Here is a 22,939-nt window from a genome sequence, read left to right on the forward strand (position 1 = left end):
ACTGATAGATAATATTCCGGAAACATTAGTAAAATTATTTAATAAATACTATACTAATAACAGAATGGATTCACTATACTTTACCACATCGGTCGTGACCCTTATTCCCAAAAAAGACAAGGATTTAGAGCTCCCAGGCTCCTATCGCCCTATTTCGTTATTGAATAACGATTACAAACTTCTTACTCATATAGTGGCAGACAGACTGAAAAAGTGTATGAATAATCTAATTCATATAGACCAGACGGGTTTTATGACAGGTAGAAGCGTAACTAAAAATATACGCAAAGCATTGTTAACAATAGACCATTTTTGGAATAGAGTGCAAGATGGCGGTAAGGCTCCCAAAGTAGATTTGGCGCTATTGACGCTTGATGCGGAGAAAGCCTTCGATTCAATAGAATGGAACCACCTATTTACTACTTTAAAGCATTTTGGCTTAACAGGGGGCTTTTTAAACTTTATAAAACTATTATATAATAACCCTTGCTCCTATCTACTAATTAATGGGGGTCTTTCTTCAAAAATAACGTTAGCGAGAGGAACTAGACAGGGGTGTCCTCTGTCGCCACTTCTCTTCAATCTTTCAATTGAACCTCTCGCGACCCGTTTGAAACAAGAATTGGAAGGCATCTCTTTGGGGGACACCAAACTCACTCTATCGTTATATGCGGATGATCTCCTATTATTTCTATCGAAAACTAAAGATAGTATACCCACTCTCTTGGGGATAATAAAGGAGTTCAGCCTGTTTTCTGGTTACAAGGTTAATCAAAACAAATCAGAATTGTTATGGATTTATAAGAGGAAAGACAGTTTAAGGGATTTTCCCTTTCAGATAGTAGATCATATTAAGTATTTAGGGATTTATTTGTCTGGCAACCCCAAAAAATGGTATGCACTTAACTATACAAAATTTTTTGGGGAAGCCACGTCCATGGTAGATAAGTGGAAGTCACTTCCAATTTCTTTGTCTGCTAAAATTACTTTACTAAAAACATTCATGTTTCCACGTCTCTTGTATATAATGCAAAATCTACCAATAATAATGAAAAACTCAGACGTTCAACTCTTTAATAAACTATGCACAGGTCTGCTATGGGGAAAGGGGAGACCACGTCTATCTATACGATTTTTGCAACAAAATAAGGATTCAGGAGGGTTTGGACTCCCAAATATCAAAGTAACCAATTGGGCTACCTTGGTGAAGATTGCAGTAGACTGGATAACCGAAGCCAATCATTTCACCCTCTTTGACTTAGAGGAGGGAATGATTAAACCTTTTTCGTTAAAAGCAATTCTTCACATGCCGTTGAGCAGTCTACCATCCAGTATCAGTAATTTGAGGGTGACTTACAATATAATTATAGCCTGGCAAAAATTTTGTGGGGAACTTGGGTTAAGTTATACCTTTTCCAAATATCTCCCCATAACAGGTAACCCTGGATTTGTACCGGGACTTTCTCCCGGTATATTTCAGGGTTGGCGTCTGCGGGGCCTGAAGTATGTTGCCCAGCTACTAGAACCAAGCATGGGCGTCGTGAAAACCTTTGAAAGTATCAGAAGGGAATTTGATCTCCCAAAACATCACTTCTACGCGTACCTCCAAATCAGACATTATATTCTGTATGGGACACAATACCCACACATCGTACGAGACTTAGGAATAATAGAATCTGGTATTGGAATGTTTAAGAGTGGATATTATTCAATATCCAGCTGGTATAAGATGATCATGTTAAAATACGGTCAACAACACCTGGAGTCAATTCTCTCCAAATGGCAGAGAGTGCTGCGAGATACAGAACTAGATGATATTAAAACAAGCATTCTATCAGCAGGCAGTAATAATATAACATGGAAAGAGTCCCATAGCAAAATACTAAACTTTTCCTATATCTCTCCGGTAATTCTAGCCAAATGGGATAAAAAGTGTTCAGGTAATTGTTTCCATTGCAAATTCCCGAAGGCAGATATTCTACACTGTTTTTGGTCCTGCCCAAAGATTGCCAGATTTTGGAACAGAGTTAACTTCTGGGTAAACAAATTCACGCATCAAAAAGTGGTTTTGCTCGCAAAAACAATCTTTTTCCTATTTAATTCAACCTCTCAAGAAGGAAAGAAAGACAGAGATTTTATTAATACGGCCATCCTGGTGGCTAGGAATATAATTCTGCTACATTGGAAGTCAGCTAAAGCACCGAATATTGTAGAATTTGTACAAAAAATGTATGAACAAACTACGATAGAACAATATCAATTAGATCCAAGTAGTGAAAAACAATTTAGAAGTTTTTTTAATAAATGGCTAAAACTTATAAAATCTCGCCCACTTACAACGCAATTACAGATTATTCACCCCTTACGCAAATCTGAGTTTTTTGATATAGCCATAGTTACAGGTTTTCTCCCGCCTTACTGGGCTGAGCAAAGATAAAGTCAACCCGGATGAACAGGGGGGAGGGGGGGGGTGTGTGGGTTTTTTTTTTTTTTTTTTTTTTTTTTTTTTTTTCCCTTCTCTCTGTGGGTTTTATTTTTTTTTTTTTTTTTTTTTTTTTTTTTTCTTTCTTTTAAGTTAACTGAAATAGAAATTCCAGTATTAGGATTGTCAGAACATGATGTAACACCAGTTTTGTGTCAGTTATTAACATAAAGGCTGGGTCAATGTATTTGTTTTATTACCGACGTCTGGACCCATGTTTTTGGTCATAGACACGGACATTGTCTGTACGATTTCTTTTTGCTGGTTTGAAAAAAAATAAAAGTTTAAAAAAAAAATAAATAAACCCTTATTTTTTAGGCCTGAATATTATGTAGCAACTGGTACACTTTTGTATTAAGGGTTTGAAATATAACAAAAATCCTTCAATAAATAAAGGATGTGTTTCTCTTTTGTAAACTAAGCAGGTAATGGTAGTTTAAATTACCTGAATAGATACTGTGAGATTGTTACTTTAGAAATCTTTTAGTAAATAACATAAAGGTTTGAGACAGCTGAGTAGGTATAACTTTTAGTCAGGTAGAATTAATATTGAGATAGCAATTCAAAGGTATTGAAGTCAAAACCTGTCTTCACGCACACACACAGACATTCTAAAATATATACAGTTCCAAGCAATCCAAACCACACAAACAATATATCATAATTGGATGTTCCAAACTTTACTGATAGTAGTGAGCAGAGTTTGTTGCGGTTTTATATGGCACAACTTATACTGAATTAGGAACATAAGTATAACATTGCTGCACAGAGTAAGTCAGTTCAAACGTGAAGTAAATTAGAGGATACAAAGCAAGGTAAGTATTATCCAGATAGCCAACATACAATACCCCACAAAGATCCGATAAGAGCAGAGCTAAGCAGTGACCGCCGATGGCGGTGAGAAGCTGTGTGTGCGCGGCTTGGTTTCCGGAACGCTGAGGATGTAGATCCGGATGCGTATGAATCTGAAGACGATGTCAGGTAGAAAATCCTCAAGGGAATCAGCTGTATCTACAATTAGCAAGTAGGAATGGCACAAGGAAGCAAACGTAACTGTGAGCTTCAATATTCAGGCAATGAGTGTTGAAAGTTACTGCCCTATAAAGGAAAGTTAATTAGGAGGGAGGGGATAATCCTAAAAGGAATATCACAATATATGGAAGTTCTAGGTCTGATGAATGCAGCATCAGACAATTCAATTTGCTTGGTTTCATATGAGACATCTTCAGTTATACATGCTTCGTCAGTGTTGCAAGGACTACACTACTTTTGGATCCAGCTACAACAATTTCTCTATCTTGGTGGATAGAGAGCCAATCCATTCTTCAGGGAGCGTCTTTTGTCCTTAAATCCTGTACAATAATCACGACAGATGTAAGTCTCTTGGGTTGGGGTGGTGCAGTATGGGGGTCTAGGAGAGCACAGGGAGTTTGGTCTACTCAGGAGGTGAGGTTACCAATTAACATCTTATAACTCTGTGTCGATTGTGAGGGCTCTTCAAAACTGGCCTCTTCTGATAAGAGAGATGTATCTCCTCTTTCAATCAGACATTGTTACAGCAGTGGCATACATCAGACAGCAAGGGGGAACTAACAGTTCTCTAGTAATGAAAGGAGTCTCTCAAATTTTTTCTTGGGCGGAGAAGGATCATTGGGAAATTGGGAAGCAGATTGTCTGAGTTGTCAATCTCTTCATCCTGGAGAATCGTCTCTGCAGCCGGTAGTGTTCAATCAGATCTTTTATCGCAAGATCCCTTCTATCATCAAGATTTCAAGTCTTTCAACTTGTAGGCTTGGAGATTGAATGTCTGATTCTGCATCAGAGAGGTTTTTCTGATAAAGTGAAAGAAGCCTTACTCCAAGCCAGAAAACCTGTTACTAGAATAAATTATCTCAAGAATTGGTAGACTTTTCTAGAGTGTTTTGAAAAGAATTATTGTCATTATTTCAAAATTCCTAAGATTCTTCAATTTTTACAAGAGGGTTTGAATAAATGTTTATCTGACCACTCTCCAGAAGGTCCAATTTCAGCTTTGTCTGTGTTGTATCACAGAAAGATTGAGAAACTACACGATTTTGTCCAGGCTGTAGCTAGAATTCATCCTGTGCTCAAGCCAATTATACCCTACATGGAATATGAATTTTGAATTTGGCTCTTTTTTACAAGCTACCAAATATTTTAGACAATAGGGTAGTGTTTTTGTTCTTTCAGGTCCCCTGAAGGGTTTGAAAACATCAACTGTATCTATATATGCTTGGCTTAGATCTTTGTTTCTCAAAGCTTACTTGAAGGCATGCAAGCCTCCTCCAAAATATATCACAGGTCATTCCACTAGATCTGTTTCTACTTCTTGGGCATTCAAAAAGGCAGATTTTGTTATGCAGCAAATTGGTCATCCCTACATAGTTTAACAAGGCTTTTCCATTTTGAGTTTTTTTTGTTCCTTTTGAAATAGCATTTGGTAGGAAAGTCCTTCAGACAGCATTGTCGTGAAAATAGATTCCTACCATTTTATTCCTTTCCATTTTTCTTTGATGGTGGTGAGAGTTCACCCACAATTTTTGTGGAAAGAAAACAAAATGTATGCTTACCTGATAAATTTCTTTCTTTCCGGATATGGTGAATCCACAACGTCATCAATTACTGTTGGGAATATCACTCCTGACCAGCACGAGGAGGCAAAGAGCACCACAATTAAACTGTTAAGTATCACTTCCCTTCCCACAAACCCCAGTCATTTGACCGAAGGTAATGGAGAAAAAACACAAAGGTGTAGAGGTGCCTGAGATTTAGTCAAAAAACGACTGTCTAAAAATAAAGGGCGGGATCGTGGACTCACCATATCTGGAAATAAATAAATTCATCAGGTAAGCATAAATTTTGTTTTCTTTCCTAAGATATGGTGAGTCCACAACGTCATCAATTACTGTTGGGAACCAATACCCAAGCTCGAGGACAAAGGATGACTAGGAACGGACAAGACAGGCAGAGCTAAACAGAAGGCACCACCGCTTGAAGAACTTTTCTGCCAAAAGAAACCTCATCCAAGGCATAAAAATCAAATTGAAAAAATTGGGGAAAAGTATGCAAAGAAGACCAAGTTGCAGCCTTGCAAAACCGATCCACAGAAGCTACATCTGTGAAAGCCCAAAAAGAAGAGACAGCCCTCATGTAATGAGCCATAACTCTCTCAGGATACCGCAGCCCCGCAGTCTGAAAAGCAATAAATTAAACTTCTCAACCAGAGAAACGAGAAGTAGCAGTAGCTTTCTGTTACAGAAAAAAACAAACAGAAGAAAAATATTAAGCACGTACAATATCAAATCTTGCACACATGGAAAAAGTATGCAAAGAAGACCAAGTTGCAGCCTTGCAAAACCGATCCACAGAAGCTACATCTGTGAAAGCCCAAAAAGAAGAGACAGCCCTCATGTAATGAGCCATAACTCTCTCAGGATACCGCAGCCCCGCAGTCTGAAAAGCAATAAATTAAACTTCTCAACCAGAGAAACGAGAAGTAGCAGTAGCTTTCTGTTACAGAAAAAAACAAACAGAAGAAAAATATTAAGCACGTACAATATCAAATCGTGCACACATGTTCCTCAAGAGATAAGAATGAGGAGACAGAGAGGGAACAACAATTCCCCAACAATATTTCCACATAGTATAGTACCTAAACTCTCCAAGCAGAAGATTTAGCAAAAAAAGAAAAAACTTCCAAGATACAAATCTTAAATCTATGGAATGCTATGGCTCAAACTGAGCCTGCTGCAAAACCTTAAAACCAAGGTTAAAGCTCCAAGAGGAGCAGCAGACTTAAACATAGGCCTGATACTAACCAGGGTCTGACAAAAGGATTACACGTCTGGCACATCTGCCAGACACTAGTATAAAAAAAGGTAACGCAGAAATCTGACCCTTCAGAGAACTAACTGACAAACCATCTTTCAGACCTTCCCGGAGAAAGGGCAAAAAACCCTAGGAATCCTGACCATACTTCCAAGAGTAGTCCTGGAATTCACACCAATCAGGGAATTTACACCATACCTTATGGTAACAGTTACCAATAACCGGCTTGCGAGCCTGAATCATGGTCTCAATGACCGATTCAGAAAAACCCAGCTTAGACAGAACTAAGCATTCAATCTCCAAGCAGAAAGCTTCAGAGAAAATGTTGGATGAAAGAATGGACATTGAATTAGAAGGTCCTTCCTCAGGAACAACCACCAAGGTGGAAGAAATACATCTCCGCTAGGTCTGTATACCAGATCCTGCGAAGCTATGCAGGAACTATTAAAATACTGATGCTTACTCCCATTTGATACGAGCAACAATTTGTGGAAGGAGAGCAAACTGAGGAACAGGGATGTCAGACTGAAATTCCAAGGAAATGCCAGGGTATTTAACAGAGCAGCCTACTGATCTCTTTGACCTTTAACATAACTTGGCAGCTTGGCTTACTACCATCTCCAACTCCAGCCACCCAATTTGAGGGTTAACCTGGAGAACACCTCCAGGAGAAGTGCCCACTCCCCAGGATGAAAAATCTGACTCCTGTGGGCTCAATGACCAAATGTGAATAGTGGATAAACAATGAATGTGAGCTTCCGCCCACCGAACAATCCACGCCAATCATGGCAAAGGAACTCCAGGTTCCTGCCAGGTGGTTAAATGTAAACCACTGAGATTAAATTGTTCAACTAGAACCTGAAAACAGGTTAAGACAACTGAGGCTAAGCCATCAGAGCATTGTAGATCGCTTTCAACTCCAAAATGGTTATGGGGAGAGCAGATTCCTCCCAAGTCCACCAACCCAACAGGCTAGCGACCGTGATCACTATTACTCAGGAAGGCCTCTGGAAGCATGTGCCCTGAGACAGATGCACCTGAGACAACCAAAAGATTCTGGAGAATGCGGGCAATGATCCCACTACCTCTCGCAAGCTAAGTGAGCTCTGTACCACTAATTTCCCTATCTGATCCACAGAGAAGACTCTCATGTCAACAGATCTAGATCTATCCTCCGAGACAGAGCCACCCCGGTCCACTTTCTGAACATGCATAACAGCAGACTATCAGATGGAATTGAGCAAAGGGATGATGTCCAATGAAGCAACCATCAGACCAATTACCTCCATACATTGAGCCACTGAAGGACAAAACAGTAGAGTGCCGAAAGAGGCAAGAGGAAAGAATCCTCTATTTTCTGACCTCTGTCAAAAATATTTTCAGAGATAGTGAAACTAATATGTACCCTTAGAGACTACCCCTGTAGCTGGAACAAGGGAACTCATTTTCAGATTCACTTCCATCCGAGGGAATGAAAAAAAGACAACAAGATCTCTGTATGAGAGTTTGCATGTTTAAAAGATGGCGCCTGAACCATTATTCACAGCAATTCCCTGAAACCTGATCACTGCCAATATAGCCCCCTCTTAGAGCCATGGCAAGGCCAAAAGGAAGAGCCACAAACTGAAAGTGTTTTGACAGAAAAGCAAAACTCAGGAACTTGAAAATACACGTCCTCCAGGTCTATGGTCACACTGAACTGACCCTGCTAGACCAAAGGAAGAATGGAACCACTGGTTTCCATTTGAAGAATGGTAACCTGAGATAACTTGCTGAAACACTTTAGGTCTACCATAGGATGAAAAACTTCCCTCTGTTTCGGGAACCACAACAGGGGAAAATAAAATCCTAACCCCCGTTCCCTTACAGAAACTGGAACTATCACTCACAGGGAAGGAAGTCCCAAAAGCACTACAAAAAAACCTCACTGTTATCTGACCTGCAGATAAAATTTGAGAGGTGGAACCTGTCTCAGGGAGAGAAGGAATGCCTACTATTTAGCAACCCTGAGGAACTATGTCCACAGCCTATTCTTATTAAATTCTTTAAACATTCAAGGTGCAAGTAGTTGCAGCTGGTTTCAGCAAACCTTCCACTTGCTAGGCAGCTAAGCTAACAATCAGGCTACTAAAGCTGGCTACCAAACAAGGTCTTCCCCTTGAACGGAAGCACCAGAAACTAGGACTTTCCACTACGTCCCATGGCTAGCACAGCGAAGCCAGATATCTTGGATCCTTTAGAAATAAAAGAATTGACTAGCTTAAGAGCCTTAATTCTGTACTGGATCTCCTCCAAAGGAGTCTCTACTAAATTAGAATCAGACAAAGCATCGCACCCATAAGATGCCACACTTGACACAGTGGCAATACAAATTGCCATGTAAACCTCCATTGATCCTGAAAAGAACATCTATCCTCTCTAGGAATCATAGTTCTCTTAGCCAGAGTAAAAATGCCCTACTACTGTGCACCCTGATATTTAATGGAGACAGCGACAGAAAACATCTTTTTAAAGACAGGAGACGGGGAAAAAAGAAACACTGACTTCTCCCATTCCTGTGAAAAATCTCCAAGCACGGTCTGGCACAAGAAAAACTTTTACAGAGGAATCCTAGTACTTATAAAATTTACTAGATTCTTTACAGTTGAGAACGACATACGTATCAGAGTTGCTCCAAAAAAGCCAATACCTCCTTTACCATACACAAAAGGTGTTCAAGCTTAAATCTGAAGGATACTTCTTCAGCATCAGATGAAGGAATTATACTGTCCGAAACTGAGATTTCACCCTCAGAGGCTACTGACGGATCCTCCTCATCAGATCTATGAGGAAGGAACCAGTGTAGCAGTAGGAGGTACAGAAACCTTACTATCTGAAGCTCTAATATTTCTCGTGCAAGTTCCCTTTAGTATAGGAAAAGCAGATAATGCCACAGATACCGCAGAAAATACCTGGGCAGCAATTCTGCAGGCAAATGACTCCTCCAGGAGATTGAGATTAACCACAGGGCACTGTATGTGACGCCATAAAAGGCTTAGGACGATTGAGGAGAAAACTGTGGCATTGCCTAAACAGCATCATCCTGAGAGACATGAGGCTATTAAAATGTATTTGCTATAATCATTGAAAATGAAAATACTTAAAAATGAACACCACCACTTTAAGACTATAGAGGCTTGTCTTAGAACAGGAAAAATATAAATATAAATAGGAACAGACCATTGTTCCAATCTTACACTTCTGCAGTATAACATGAAAACAACCCCAATTCTCTAACTATAGAAAATTCTTTTTTTAGAATAGTTATGAAAAAGACTAATATTTAAAATAATTCCTTAAGAGAAGGAATTCTATCATACCTCTAACAGTAGAAGGATTAAGGGTACGAGTATGTGTTAAAACTTTAATAATGTAAAGTGAACTAGCTGGTGTCATATGCATTCCATGTGAAAATGGAAGCAGCAACAGTCACCCAGACCGGAAACATTGTTCAGCTAACTACACAGTCTCAAACACACTGAGACTAAAACCAAGACCTCCGCTCCGTTCTCAGCTTGAGAAGGAGCTGTCGCTGAGAGGTTCAGCAGCAAAAAAACAATGGCGTTGGTCCGTTCTATCTAAGAAGGAGGAGGAGCCATAGGAAAGCAAGAAAAACACAGTGCGCAACTAGATTAATGGTGCACATAACTCCTGTGTCTGTATTTTGTTAAGACATATCCTAAATGTGCTGCCTTCATTAAACTAAACAAATAGTAACTTTAAAAGTAAGTTAAAAGTTATCTGTCTAAAGCGCTGAAGCGTTACAAGGCAGACCCTTAATAGCTCCTCACAATCCGGACAGACTAAGGCTGAGGAGAAATATTGCACAGCGACCCTTAGCAGCCTAAAAATTATCAGACTGATAAACACACAGGCTCATTTCCACATAAAAAAAAATAGTCTTACATACCAATAACCCCTTCATACTACCAAAGGGGATGCAATCTGTCTCAAATGTCAAATAAAGCGCCTGCCCCTGCCAGAATTAATCCTGAACTCAGGATTCTAGTCCCTGAAATGAGTGCAGAAAATTTTGGGCAGCAATTTCCTAGCTTAACCATTACAGTGCCAGCCTCCTAGCCCCAGAAGACAAAAGGCACTTACCTGCATCTAGCCGTCCGGCAGGAGGACAGCTTACACAGCGTGCAAGGAAGCCACTCCTCACAGAGACCTGTAGAACAAAGAAAGATCAGAGCAAACCTACTCTGGCATTCAAAATAATAAAATCTTGATTGAAGTGAAATAAATCCAATCTTCTTCAGACACCAAAACTTCACCTCCTCCTTGCACCGAAGGCAAAGAGAATGACTGAGGTTTGTGGGAAAGGAAGTGATACTTAACAGTTTAACTGTGGTGCTCTTTGCCTCCTCCTGCTGGCCAGGAGTGATATTCCCAACAGTAATTGATGAAGTTGTGGACTCACCATATCTTAGGAAAAAAAGGAATTTATCAGGTAAGCATAAATTTTGTTTGTTTTTTAAATCATGATTCATAGCTTTAAAAGTTGTTACATTCCATAACACGTCATGACTTTTGGACAACAAATGCAAATTGTTACACACAGTTATTTTTTTAGTTTCATAACCAACAATACCCTGAAAATTGTATTTTTTTTGTTTTGTTTGTTCTTTACCATGTTTGGTCACATGTGCAATAGGGGTCAAACATACGAGCACACCGATCTCAGTTATCCTTCCTGCTCCTAACGCTCCCCTTGAACACAGCAGTGTCATGTGACTACCGCCCAACAGGAAGAGAGTGTACAGACAGAGCAGTGAAGAACTCCTCCTACTACAAGCTGATCACCGAATTATGGGATCAAACATATGTAGAATGGAGCCATCCATGGTTGGCTTTGCATAATGAGCCAAATGAAGGGAGTGCAAATAAAGAAAAATTATAAGTTAATTTTCAACATTAAATGTTTAAAGGGACAGTCTAGTCCAAAACAAAGTTCCTTATTCAGATAGGGCATGCAATTTTAAAGAATTTTCAAATTTACATCTATCACTAATTTTGCTTTGTTCTTTTGGTATTCTTAGTTGAAAGCTAAACCTAGGAAGTTCATATGCAAATTTCTAAGCCCTTGAAGGCCGCCTCTCATCTCAGGACAGTTTTTCACCACTAGAGGGTGTTAGTTCATGTGTTTCATATAGATAACACTGTGCTCACGCACGTGGAGTTCCTAGGACCCAGCAGTGATTGGCTAAAATGCAAGTCTGAGATAAGGGGGCAGTCTGCAGAGGCTTAGATACAAGGTAATCACAGAGGTAAAAAGTGTATTAATATAACTGTGTTGGTTATGCAAAAACTGGGGAATGGGTAATAAAAGGATTATCTATCTTTTGAATCAATATTCTGGTGTATACTGTCCCTTTAAAATCATTAACACTGAATTATGAAATATGTTTTTAATTAATATTCTTTAAAAAAAAATCTTTTTAAGGTTTTATGTCCCTTAAAGGCGCCAAAGTGAAGTAAGCTTACAATTTCCATCTTCCTATTAAGTAACTGTGAGATGCAGTGCACTGACATAAAAATCATGAGGCATTATGGCATTTTTTAAATGCAGATGAGTATGTCAGGATGGCCGAGCGGTCTAAGGCGTCATACTCAAGATGTTCAGTCTTAAATGCAGATGAATCATAAAAGTAGGATTTTAAGAGTATTATTATGAAATAAATACATTTACTGTATACATAAGTAATAAACTATTAGCAGCAGTCACCTTCGATGAACTTATATGGTTTCACACAATCATGCAAAATTTCACACAGCTAATAAATTTGGAAACCACATCTTTAATTTCAATGACAAATTAACCTTTTGTATTATCTATATCAGGGCTCGACAAACCCAGGAGCCAGGTAGCCACTGGCTCCACAGTCTGGATCCTAACAGTATGTCTTGCTCCTAAATAGTAAACAGATTTGTCGATCCCTTATCTATATTATAACATACAGTACATTGGTTATAAAACAGATAAATCAATAACCAATTGCAAGAGAAGTGGGAAAAAAAACTTTTTTCAGAAAGTTAAGAAAGACTACATACCGAACATCCGACAGCTGAAATTGGTGAGCGAGCTCATTCTTTAATCGCTCCAGTTCCTTTCTTAGTGGGTAACTATTGCTTAATTTCTGGTTAGCCAACTCTTGATTGCTTTCTAACCATGAGCTATAAGTAACAAAAATTAAAAGATTATAATAATAATACAACTTATCATTCTTATACTTGAATGCAACATAAAAGGATGTATGTCTGCCATGTTAAAAAAGGAACAATATAATGCAAGAATAAAATGTTCTAATTCTATCCAGCATGCTATGCACTAATATGCTACTAATTTATTTAAATGGACCACCATTTTGAAACCTAGGATTTTGTTGCAGGTATCTGAAGGAGAGTTGCTGCACATATGCTAAAACATTTTAGCAATGGAATTAAGTGAAAGCTACATTTCAACATGGTGGCACCTCAGTACTGTGCTTATGAAATGTATTTAGTGTGTGAAGGGGCTAAGCACATACATAAAGTTTCACTTAGGATCCACAACCATTAAAGCTTCTCAAAAGGACACAGCAGCCGAATGGCTCAAAATTGTCAGACTGTTGAGTCCTGCTTAGCAGCTGCAATGTGTTGTGGCTCCTTAGTCAAACCTTATTTATGTGTCTAACCAGTAACGTTGCAAAACACAACAGACTAGATTACAAGTGTATCGATAACATATTACACGCCTGTAATGGGCAAATTCGCCCATTTACAGGCACAAGATAAATAATCAGGCATTACAAGCTTGTGGTTGCAATTAGCGCTCCAAAAATTAACCAAAGGTATGAGGGTCCTTCTTGTTAAAAAATAAATAAAAATGTAGCATCTTTTTTTTTTTATAAAATAGCAACTGCAATGTGGGCGGGTGTAGGGTGTAGAAAAAAAAACGGCACTGAAAAGTGCCTTTACATTGCGGTCTATGGGGACTGTCTGTTCACTCTAAATATATATGTATATGCTTATATACATATATATTTATGTGTTAATATGTGTATATATTCATATACATACAGTTGTAATCAAAATTATTCAACCCCTATTGCAAATCAGGTTTATAGTCAAAATTCACAGACTTTCAGCTGTTTGCAATGAACAAATCAAACAAAAGCAATTGAAAAAGCTCAACACAACAAATGCTTCAAGTGGTTTCCCCAAATTCAACTGAAACTGCAACTTTTAATGAATTCTGCAGTCTCAAATTTATTCAACCCCATGAATAGAATTCCTCACCACAGAACAAAAATGCAAAACAGGTGTTGTCTCAAGCACACCTGATGCAACTAATCAAGGGTTTCATTAGTTGCACCAGGTGTGCTTGAGCTAGAACACATGAAAAACCTGAACTGGCTAGGGGTTTGTGGAGGGTCACGTTTGACTGCATGTTATAAATATGGCTTAGTCAAAACAATGGTCCAAAAAGTTAAGAGAAGAGATCATCGCCCTTCACAAACAAGGAACAGGATACAAAAAGATAGTGAAGGCACTAAATGTTCCTGGTGACACCATTGAAAGCATAGTTTGCAAGTTCAAAGTTAAAGATGGTTACACTACCTGGACGGGGCAGAAAAGGGAAGCCATCAACGGCTGCAACCAGACTTCTGAGAAGGTGAGAAAAACCCTTGAGTGACTGCAAAAGACCTGCAGCAAGACTTAGTGGCAACAGGCACTGAGGTTTCAGTTTGCACAGTAAGGTTTCCATGCCCGAACTCTAAGATGTACACCACTACTGACCCAAAAGGGATTCTGTTCTGTGGAGCGATGAAACAAAACTGGAACTTTTTAGCACAATGGATCAGCGGTATATCTGGAGGATGAAGAATGAAGCATACGCTGAAAAGAATACTCTGCCTACAGTTAAAAATCGTGGTGGCGGCTCGGTGATGCTCTGTGGCTACTTTGCATTCTGTGGCACTGAAAACCTTTAGCATGTAGAAGGCAAGATGGATTCATGGAAGTATCAGGAAATCCTAGGAGAAAACTTCATGCCGTCTGTGAGGAAGCTGAAGCGTCATTGGACTTTCCAACAGGACAATGATCCCAAGCATATCTCAAATGCCACCAAGGCTTGGTTGCAGAAGAAGTCCTGGAAGATTCTACTGTGGCCATCACAGTCACCTGACTTGAACACCATGAAAAATCTCTGGTGGGATTTGAAGAAGGCAGTCGTATCAAGCAGCCCAAGTATATTACTGAACTGGAGGCTATTGCTCATGAGAATGGGATAACATTCCTCAGGAACGCTGCCAGAAGCTGGTATCTGGCTACGCATCTCGTTTGCAGCAGGTCATAACAGCAAAAGGGTGCTCTACTAAATACTAAAGATGCTTGCCATGAAGGGATTGAATAATTTTAAGACTGCAGAATTCATTAAAATTTGCATTTTCAGTTGAATTTGGGCAAACCACTTGAAGCATTGGTTGTGTTGAGGTATTTCAATTGCTTTTGTTTGATCTGTTCATTGCAAACAGCTGAAAGTCTGTAAATTTTGACAATAAACCGGATTTGCAATGGGGGTTGAATAATTTTGATTACAACTGTATATATTTATACTTTGCTGCCCAACACTGTGCGACTCTCCCTGTTTACTGCGCTAGGTTCTCTGCCGTTTCTAATGGCATGAGAATGAGGGTCCCATTGGAGCCTCTTGTGAGCGTAAAGCTTCCCTACAATGCAAACACGAGATCGCGTTCGCAATTCGCCTAACTTGTAATACCAACGCACATTTGTGTGTGCTGGTATTACTAAATGGAGCACAAATATTGCGCTCGCGTGAGCACAATTTTGCTCTCCACTCGTAATCTAGGCCAACGTTAGCAAGCATTAATAGGGGAACAATAACCCACATAAATAAAATGCTCTAATTTGTTAGTACAATAGACTGTCAATGTAATTATCTTATGGGTTATGGACATAAGCATAATGTATAGTTTGCACTCTAAGTTTTGCGTTACTCCTACAATTGATACCCATTATGCTTTTACTAATACAAGATTTCCATAGTCAATGAATCTTAATATAACTAGAACTCAAAAGATATGTCCCTTTCCATTTTAATATCGGTCTAGTATTTATTTCTTTATTTTTCTATTTTATTTTTAGAACTGTTCAGGGGACATAAAACATTAAATAAATGCTAGATAAAATGATGTATTCAAAGAAAAGATTAGTCTGAGAATTTTTTAATTCATTAAAAAGTTAAATGTTTTAGTCTCTATAAAGCAATGGACATCACAATGCTGTAAGCTAGGTTTCCTTCTGTCCTGAGAATATTTAAAGATGGTTATAAATGGGTCACTAGGGTGTGCAAGCAATGACTGTAGAATATAGCTGTGCAAAGCCAGGAGTCTGCACTTTTTTTTTATGGAGGACAAAATATAGAACATACAGGTGTACAAGGTATAGCATAATAATAAAGTCAGTATGAGACACAAAATCATCTGTATAAACAAATGTTATGTCAAAATGTATACATTATACCTGTAAAACAATAGTGATTATACAATAGAACAGCCTCCATTTCCCCCCTTTCTGAATCGAAAGAGGCTACTCTTGGACTTCAAACACATAGAAATATTAATTGACTAAGGAGCTGGATAAGAAGGCGCCACTTTTGGACCTTCCTTCCTAATAAGTGAGTTCTATATAGCCTCTAAAGAGAAATAAAAAAAATGTATAAAAACATGTAATAATACTAACACCAAGTAAATATAAGTTTAAAAGGACTTAAATGGGCACTCAACTCAAAATAAACTTTTATGATTCAGAAAGAGCATGCAGTTTTAAGACTTTCCAATATACTTCCATTATCAAATAACACTTTTTGGGGAACAAGATCCTACTAAGCATGTGCACAAGCTCACAGGGTATACGTATACTAGTCTGTGATTGGCTGATGTCTGTCACATGATACAGGGGGCCGGAAAATGGGTGAAAAAATATTTTTTCAGAAAAAAAACAATGTTCTGCTTATTTAAAATTCAGAATAGGTGTTAAATCATTATCTTTTTTTTAATTTATTTTCATTTAAACCAACAATATAAGATACACATGAGATTTTCACATAACAAGAGCATCATAAAGTAAAGATGTACATAATATCTAGCCGGAAGCTTGCAAAGAAAAGCAAATTATATTGATGTCTTCTTGATCTCCTTCATGCAAGTCAACAGACATTTACATAGACATTTTATTATTATTATTGCACCTAACATTGCTGGGGATTTTCCAGCATTCATTATCACCAACTAAAAACAAAACCAAATAAAAAAATAAAAAATAAAAAATAATAATAATAATAATCCTCTCCTTTCCCTTCCCTTCCTCGACCCCACTTTCTTCTTCCCTTCCACTGGTTCTTTAACCCTCCCCGACAAGAAACCAGGAAATGGCTGACAACGAATCTCTAAATGGGTAAACTAGCTGTTCCTGTTGTATTTTATCTAATGAACGTATCAAAGGACCCCATTTTTTAAATGTTGTTCTATGATCATTTGTTTCATGAGGTAATTCTTCCATTCTTTAAATTTAGATTTTGTCTATTATTCCAGTTTTTAAATATTACACTTCTACCAGTAAGCACGACCATATTTATTAATTTATCATCTTGCTTCATGCCTGTATTATTTATCAAGAATATTATTTATTCTAAATTGATATGATTTTGTCTATTAAGGATTTTTGAGAGCCAATATTCAATTTTTAACCAGAATTGTTTTACCATTGGACATTCCCATATCATATGAATGAGGTCTGCTGCATATAACAAACTCTTTGTTACCCATTCCTTTTTTGGGGGTATAATAAGTTTTATACATCAATTTTATATGTGCCTCCCTCCATGTCTCTGACAATATTTGTATTGATTCTTTTAAGTAATCTATATCTATCTGGTTTATGTAGGGGTTCCATTTTCTAGTCAACTGTTCCAGATTAACAAGGCCTTCTTGTATTAACATATATTTGTACCAAGGTGATATGGGGTATATTCCTTGCTTAGTCATTCCTATCCGAGAAGCCATTCTTTCCCAATTCCATTCATATCGATTATTTCTAATAATTTTATCTACATAATGTTTAATGTGCAGAAAAGCAAAAAACTCATTATTATGTAAAGAAAACTCTTTAACATTTCAAAGGTCTTAACAAATTTTCTTTCTTGATTTATAATTTGGTATATAAATTTCAATCCTCTTCTTTCCCAATTTTTGAATACTGCTGAATTTATACATTCCGAAAATTCCGGATTGTTCTGTATTGCCAAGTATTTGGACATACCAGATTAAATTTTTAGTTTTACACATATTTTCTGCCAGGCCCAAATAGGGTAATACATTGTTTTTGACTTCTTAACCTCTATGGGTAATTCTTGACATGGTATATGTATAATATTATGCAATTTAAACAGGGGAAAAAAGTGCTGTTCTATCCTTGGTATTGTATAATATGCAATTTCTGAGATCCATTCTACCAAAGATTTATCCAATTATAGTATTCTAAATTTGGGAGTGCAAATCCCCCACTTTCCCTTTGTAAATATAATTTACTCAGGGATATTCTAGATTTCTTTTCATTCCATATAAATGTTTGAATATCTCATTGTGACATTTTTAAATCTTTTTTGAGAATCGGTACTGGAATGTTTTGCATAATATACAGTATTTTTTGAAAAATTATCATTTTATATAGATTAATTCTACCAGATATAGATAACGGTAACTTGGTCCAGAACTTAAACTTATCCTTTATCTTCTTAAATAATGGTGTATAGTTCATACCATACCATCTATTCTCATGCGGGGAAATATAGATTCCCAGATACTTTATGCCTTCTTGTGCTATTTTGAAATATTGATTGATTCTGGCATTAATTTGTCCACGGACCATCATCATTTCAGATTTACTGGGATTTATTTTATACCCGGAGAAAGAACTAAAACAAGCTATTATTTCCATTGCTAGAGGAATATTATTTTCCAAATAAAAGAAGGTCATCGGCATATAATGCTATCTTACACTCAAATTGATCTATTTTGATTTCTTCCATTCTCTTTCTAAGTACGCACGCTAGCGGTTCTATTACAATGTCAAATAATAAAGAAGATAGAGGGCACCCTTGTCTGGTACCTCTTTTCAAGATTATCTTATTTGATGTTTGACAATTTACTAATAACGCTATATTAGGGAAATTATAAAAGTTTTCAATTAATTTAATAATTTTTTCGTGAAAACCAAAATGCCTAAGTGAAGTATATAAATGATTCCAGTCTATTGAGTCAAAGGCTTTTTGTGCATCCAAAGATATAATTGCTATGTCCTGTTTCTTAATTTGTGAAGAAATATTATCTTGTTTTTTATAATAGTCTAATACAAGGAAAACTTTCCTGATGTTAGACGCAGAATTTCTCCCTTTCAAAAATCCTGTTTGGTCTTCATGTATTATTGATTTAAGTATTGTTTGAAATCTATCAGCCATTAATCCTGTCAATAATTTATAATCTACATTCAAAAGAGATATAGGTCTATAAGAATCCATCTGATCACTTTTTTATTAGGTTTAAGTATTAGTGAGGTCCAAGATTAAATGAAGTTAGCTGACATCTCTTTTCCTTCTAAGTAATATGAATTAAATAGAGACTTTAGGCTAGGTATTATATGTCCTGACAATATTTTACAATATTCACTCAGCAATAAGTCTGGTCCCAGAGATTTATTATTCTTCAAGTTTTTTATTGCCTTTTCAATCTCCTTTTCTGTAATTGGTTCTATAATTCTATTCATTTTATCCATATCTACAGTAGGGAGTTTTAATCCTGACCAAAATTTTTCTTTATTAAATAAATTTGGCGTTTCTGCATTATAAGCATTTTGATAATATTCTTGTAATGATTTCATAATATCCTCTGTTTTACCCAATATTAACCCATCTTTATTCAGTGTACCAATAAAATTATGTCCTCTTGATTTATTAGCTAATTTTGCAAGGAGTTTTCCAGATTTGTTTCCAAACCTATAATAATTTGAACTAGCTCTAATCTCTTGTTGTGTAGTATTATTAAATATCCATAAATCTCTAGCTTCTTTAGCTTCTTCATATCTCTGCCAATTATTTTTAGAGGGTTCACTTAGGACTCTATTATATGCTGACGTAAGTCTCCTTATTATTTCCTTCTTTCTCTTTCTTTGTTTGTTCTTCATCCTACTTATGTATGCTATAGTTTCGCCTCTCCTTACCGTTTTAGACGCTTCCCAAAAGGTTTCCGGTCTATCTAAATATTCATGGTTATTAAACACATATTCTTGCCATTTTTCAACTAGATAGGCATTACATTTTGCATCATCCAGTAAGTATACAGGGAAGCGAAATCTTTTTATTTGAGAGTTAAAAATATTTATTTTCAAATTTAAAATGATCGGAGCATGGTCAGAAATTATTATCTCTCTTATTATAGCTTCTGCTTCGATTCCAAATAATTTTTCTGAGATCAGGAACATGTCTAATCTAGAAAAAGTTTTATAAGCTTTGGAAACACAAGTGTAATTTTATGCACCTGTTAGGAATGGGTGTGGATAAATATTGGCCATATAGTGTATAAACTATGCATTACACATTACATAATATTCCTTTACTGGAGCAAATTCTTTATACAATATAAAAAAATACCAAACTAAATCAGAATAAATTATAACAAACCAAGGGGGAAACTATTTGTTTGCCTTTGAAAAGAAGAAGCCATGATCACACTAGTTTTGATAACGTGCACACAAACATTATAGCATAATAAATGGTATAAGAAATGTCAATTTACAAATGAATGTGATTGAGCCCTAGGCAAAACAGTTGTGCAAATGTTCTGCCTAAGGATAGAAAACATTTACTTTCAATTCAGTAAAAGGAATTTTAAAAAAAATCTCCCGCAGGCTAAATTTAGATTTTTTATAGTGTTTTAAAGGGACATTATACACTCATTTTTTCTTTGCATAAATGTTTTGTAGATGATCTATTTATATAGCCCATAAAGTTTTTGTTTTTTTAAAATGTTTAGTTTTGCTTATTTTTAAATAACATTGCTCTGATTTTCAGACTCCTAACCAAGCCCCAAAGTTTTATGTGAATACCGTCAGCTACCTACTCCAGCTTGCTCCTGTTTGTGTAAAGGGTCTTTTCATATGCAAAAGAAGGGGGAGGGGGGAGTGTCTTATTTCCCACTTGCAGTGGGCTTTCCGGCAACCTTTTCAACAGAGGTAAACAGAGAGCTACTAAGTAAGTTTTTAAACAGTTTTATACTGGATTTTTATATCAGTATCTGTGCATCTTATTCTTTATAGTAGTGTCTATTACATGCAGTTATATGAAAATGAGTGTATACTGTCCCTTTAATTAAACACAACTTTATGATTGACAGACGCGCTCCTATGAGCTCAATTAAGTGATATCAAGACCTGAAGTTCTAGGGTTTATTCCCTATTATTGGCACCAGTTGGATGGCACAAGCTAAGTATAGGAACATGTAGACATGTCGTAAGCTAGTCTGTGACACACATGAGGTGAAAAAGACCAGGATCATGGTAAAGCAGGGAGCAGCCTTGTTTGAGAGAAAGTATGTTGCACTTTTGTTACGACACAAATAAAAACAAAACAGTTGTGGGGCATTAAGAGCTATGTTATATAATATATACATTTATGTATATCTTTATAAATTCCCCATGTGATGTCATCATATAAGCAGGATTTCCCCCTCTTCCTGCAGCTCTATAGAGCATTACTCTAATAGCATTGACGAATCACACAAATATTAGCTGTTTTATATTACCACAAACCAATAAATACTTTGATTAAGATTAAAAGGGACAGTCTAATCAAAATTAAACTTTCATGATTCAGATAGGGCATGCAATTTTAAACAACTTTCCAATTGACTTTTATCATCAAATTTGCTTTGTATTTTTGGTATCCTTTGTTGAAAGCTAAATCTAGGTAGGCTCATATGCTAATTTCTAAGCCCTTGAAGGCTGCCTCTTATCTCAATGCATTTTCACAGTTTTTTCACTCCAGGACAGCGCTAGTTCATGTGTGCCATATGGATAACATTGTTCTTACTCCCATGGAGTTATTTATGAGTCAGAACTGATTGGCTAAAATGCAAGTCTGTTAAAAGAACTGAGATAAGAAGGCAGTCTGCAGAGGCTTAGATACGAGGTAAAAAGTATTAATATAACAGTGTTGGTTATGAAAAAATGGGGAATGGGTAATAAAAGGGATTACCTATTTTTTTAAAACAAAACATTCTGGAGCAGACTGTCCCTTTAAAATAGTTACAGCTTGAAAAATGTGTTCAAAATCTAGAAGTCAATATTTTTTTTGGGTTCTGCATACTACACTATTGCCACATATTCTGGCATAACCTAAGGCTTTTTTAAGGTTTTAAACTAATTAACATTACTGATAAACTCACATCAGTTTGCTGCAATAGTATGTTTTGTTGTGCATGCTTTTGCCTAATGCAGAACCCGTCATGGCATTTATATTTGCAGATATACAACATGGGATATATATGTTTAGAAAAAAGGATGGCTTGGTTTGCATAAGATGGTCTTCATGCTGAACTTGAACTGTGAGTGAGCAAATATTACCATTTATTTGTAATATGAAGATAGCATACGTCTTTGCTACTTACCAGTAATTCACAATTTACTAATCAAGAACATTTGGTTTAGAGGAAATAACTACATATTTCTTCAGATTGACAGATAAGATAGGGCTACATTAATAAAATATGATTTTGATATATATGTTACAGTTGGTACATGTGTTATATTTAACTGTAGAATAATATAATACAATTCACCTAATACAACAATAATAATGGTACCATCCAATGCTTATAAAATACCATTTGTGATTCAAAAAGATTTACCAATCAAGAACATTTTTGGGCCATTCTCTCTGTAACCTTTGTCGAAGAAGCAGCAACGCACTACTGAGAGATAGCTGAACACATCAAAGACAAAGGATACCAAGAGAAAAAAGCAAATTAGATAAAAGTAAATTGGAAAGTTGTTTCAAATTGCTTGCTCTATCTGAATCATAAAGGTTTAATTTTGACTTTACTGTCCCTTTAAATTTCTATTCTTCATTTTAATATCATTAATGAGTTACTGCTTCATTTATATACACAGAAAAACAATTTGTAGGGAAACCAGTTTGGGACTTACTTAATGGTTATCTCTACTCTTTGGGCTTGCTCCAACTCCTCCTCGGGATCCTTGAATCCAGTGAATGCATAATATGTTTTGTCCCATCTTATTGGTCTGTAGAATCCATGTTTTACTTCCCTACTGTCTACTGATGAGCCTTGCACGTGGTCGGTAGATAAACTGCAGGAGCTGAGAATATCCAACACCGTCTTTAACAAATCTTTGGTATTCAATGTAAAGCTAACTGATCGAAACCCTAGATGCAACAAACAAAAAAAACACAAGTGAATCAAGAACAGTTCAGGGATATATCTCTTGATATGC

At 36.6% G+C, this 22,939-nt stretch overlaps 1 protein-coding gene across 1 annotated transcript in view; it reads right to left on the reverse strand.

Annotated features, from left to right (window-relative positions):
- Window positions 1-22,939, reverse strand: part of TCAIM (T cell activation inhibitor, mitochondrial) — a 131,364-nt gene that overhangs the window by 72,619 nt on the left and 35,806 nt on the right. Inside the window, exons 5-6 of the mRNA XM_053714262.1 lie at window positions 22,634-22,871; window positions 12,425-12,547 (exon numbers count right to left, since the gene is read on the reverse strand). Coding sequence (XP_053570237.1) covers window positions 12,425-12,547; window positions 22,634-22,871 — 361 coding nt within the window. The remainder of the gene's footprint in view (window positions 1-12,424; window positions 12,548-22,633; window positions 22,872-22,939) is intronic.

This window comes from Bombina bombina, chromosome 5 (genome assembly GCF_027579735.1).
Source record: "Bombina bombina isolate aBomBom1 chromosome 5, aBomBom1.pri, whole genome shotgun sequence".
NCBI classification, from domain to species: Eukaryota; Metazoa; Chordata; class Amphibia; order Anura; family Bombinatoridae; genus Bombina; species Bombina bombina.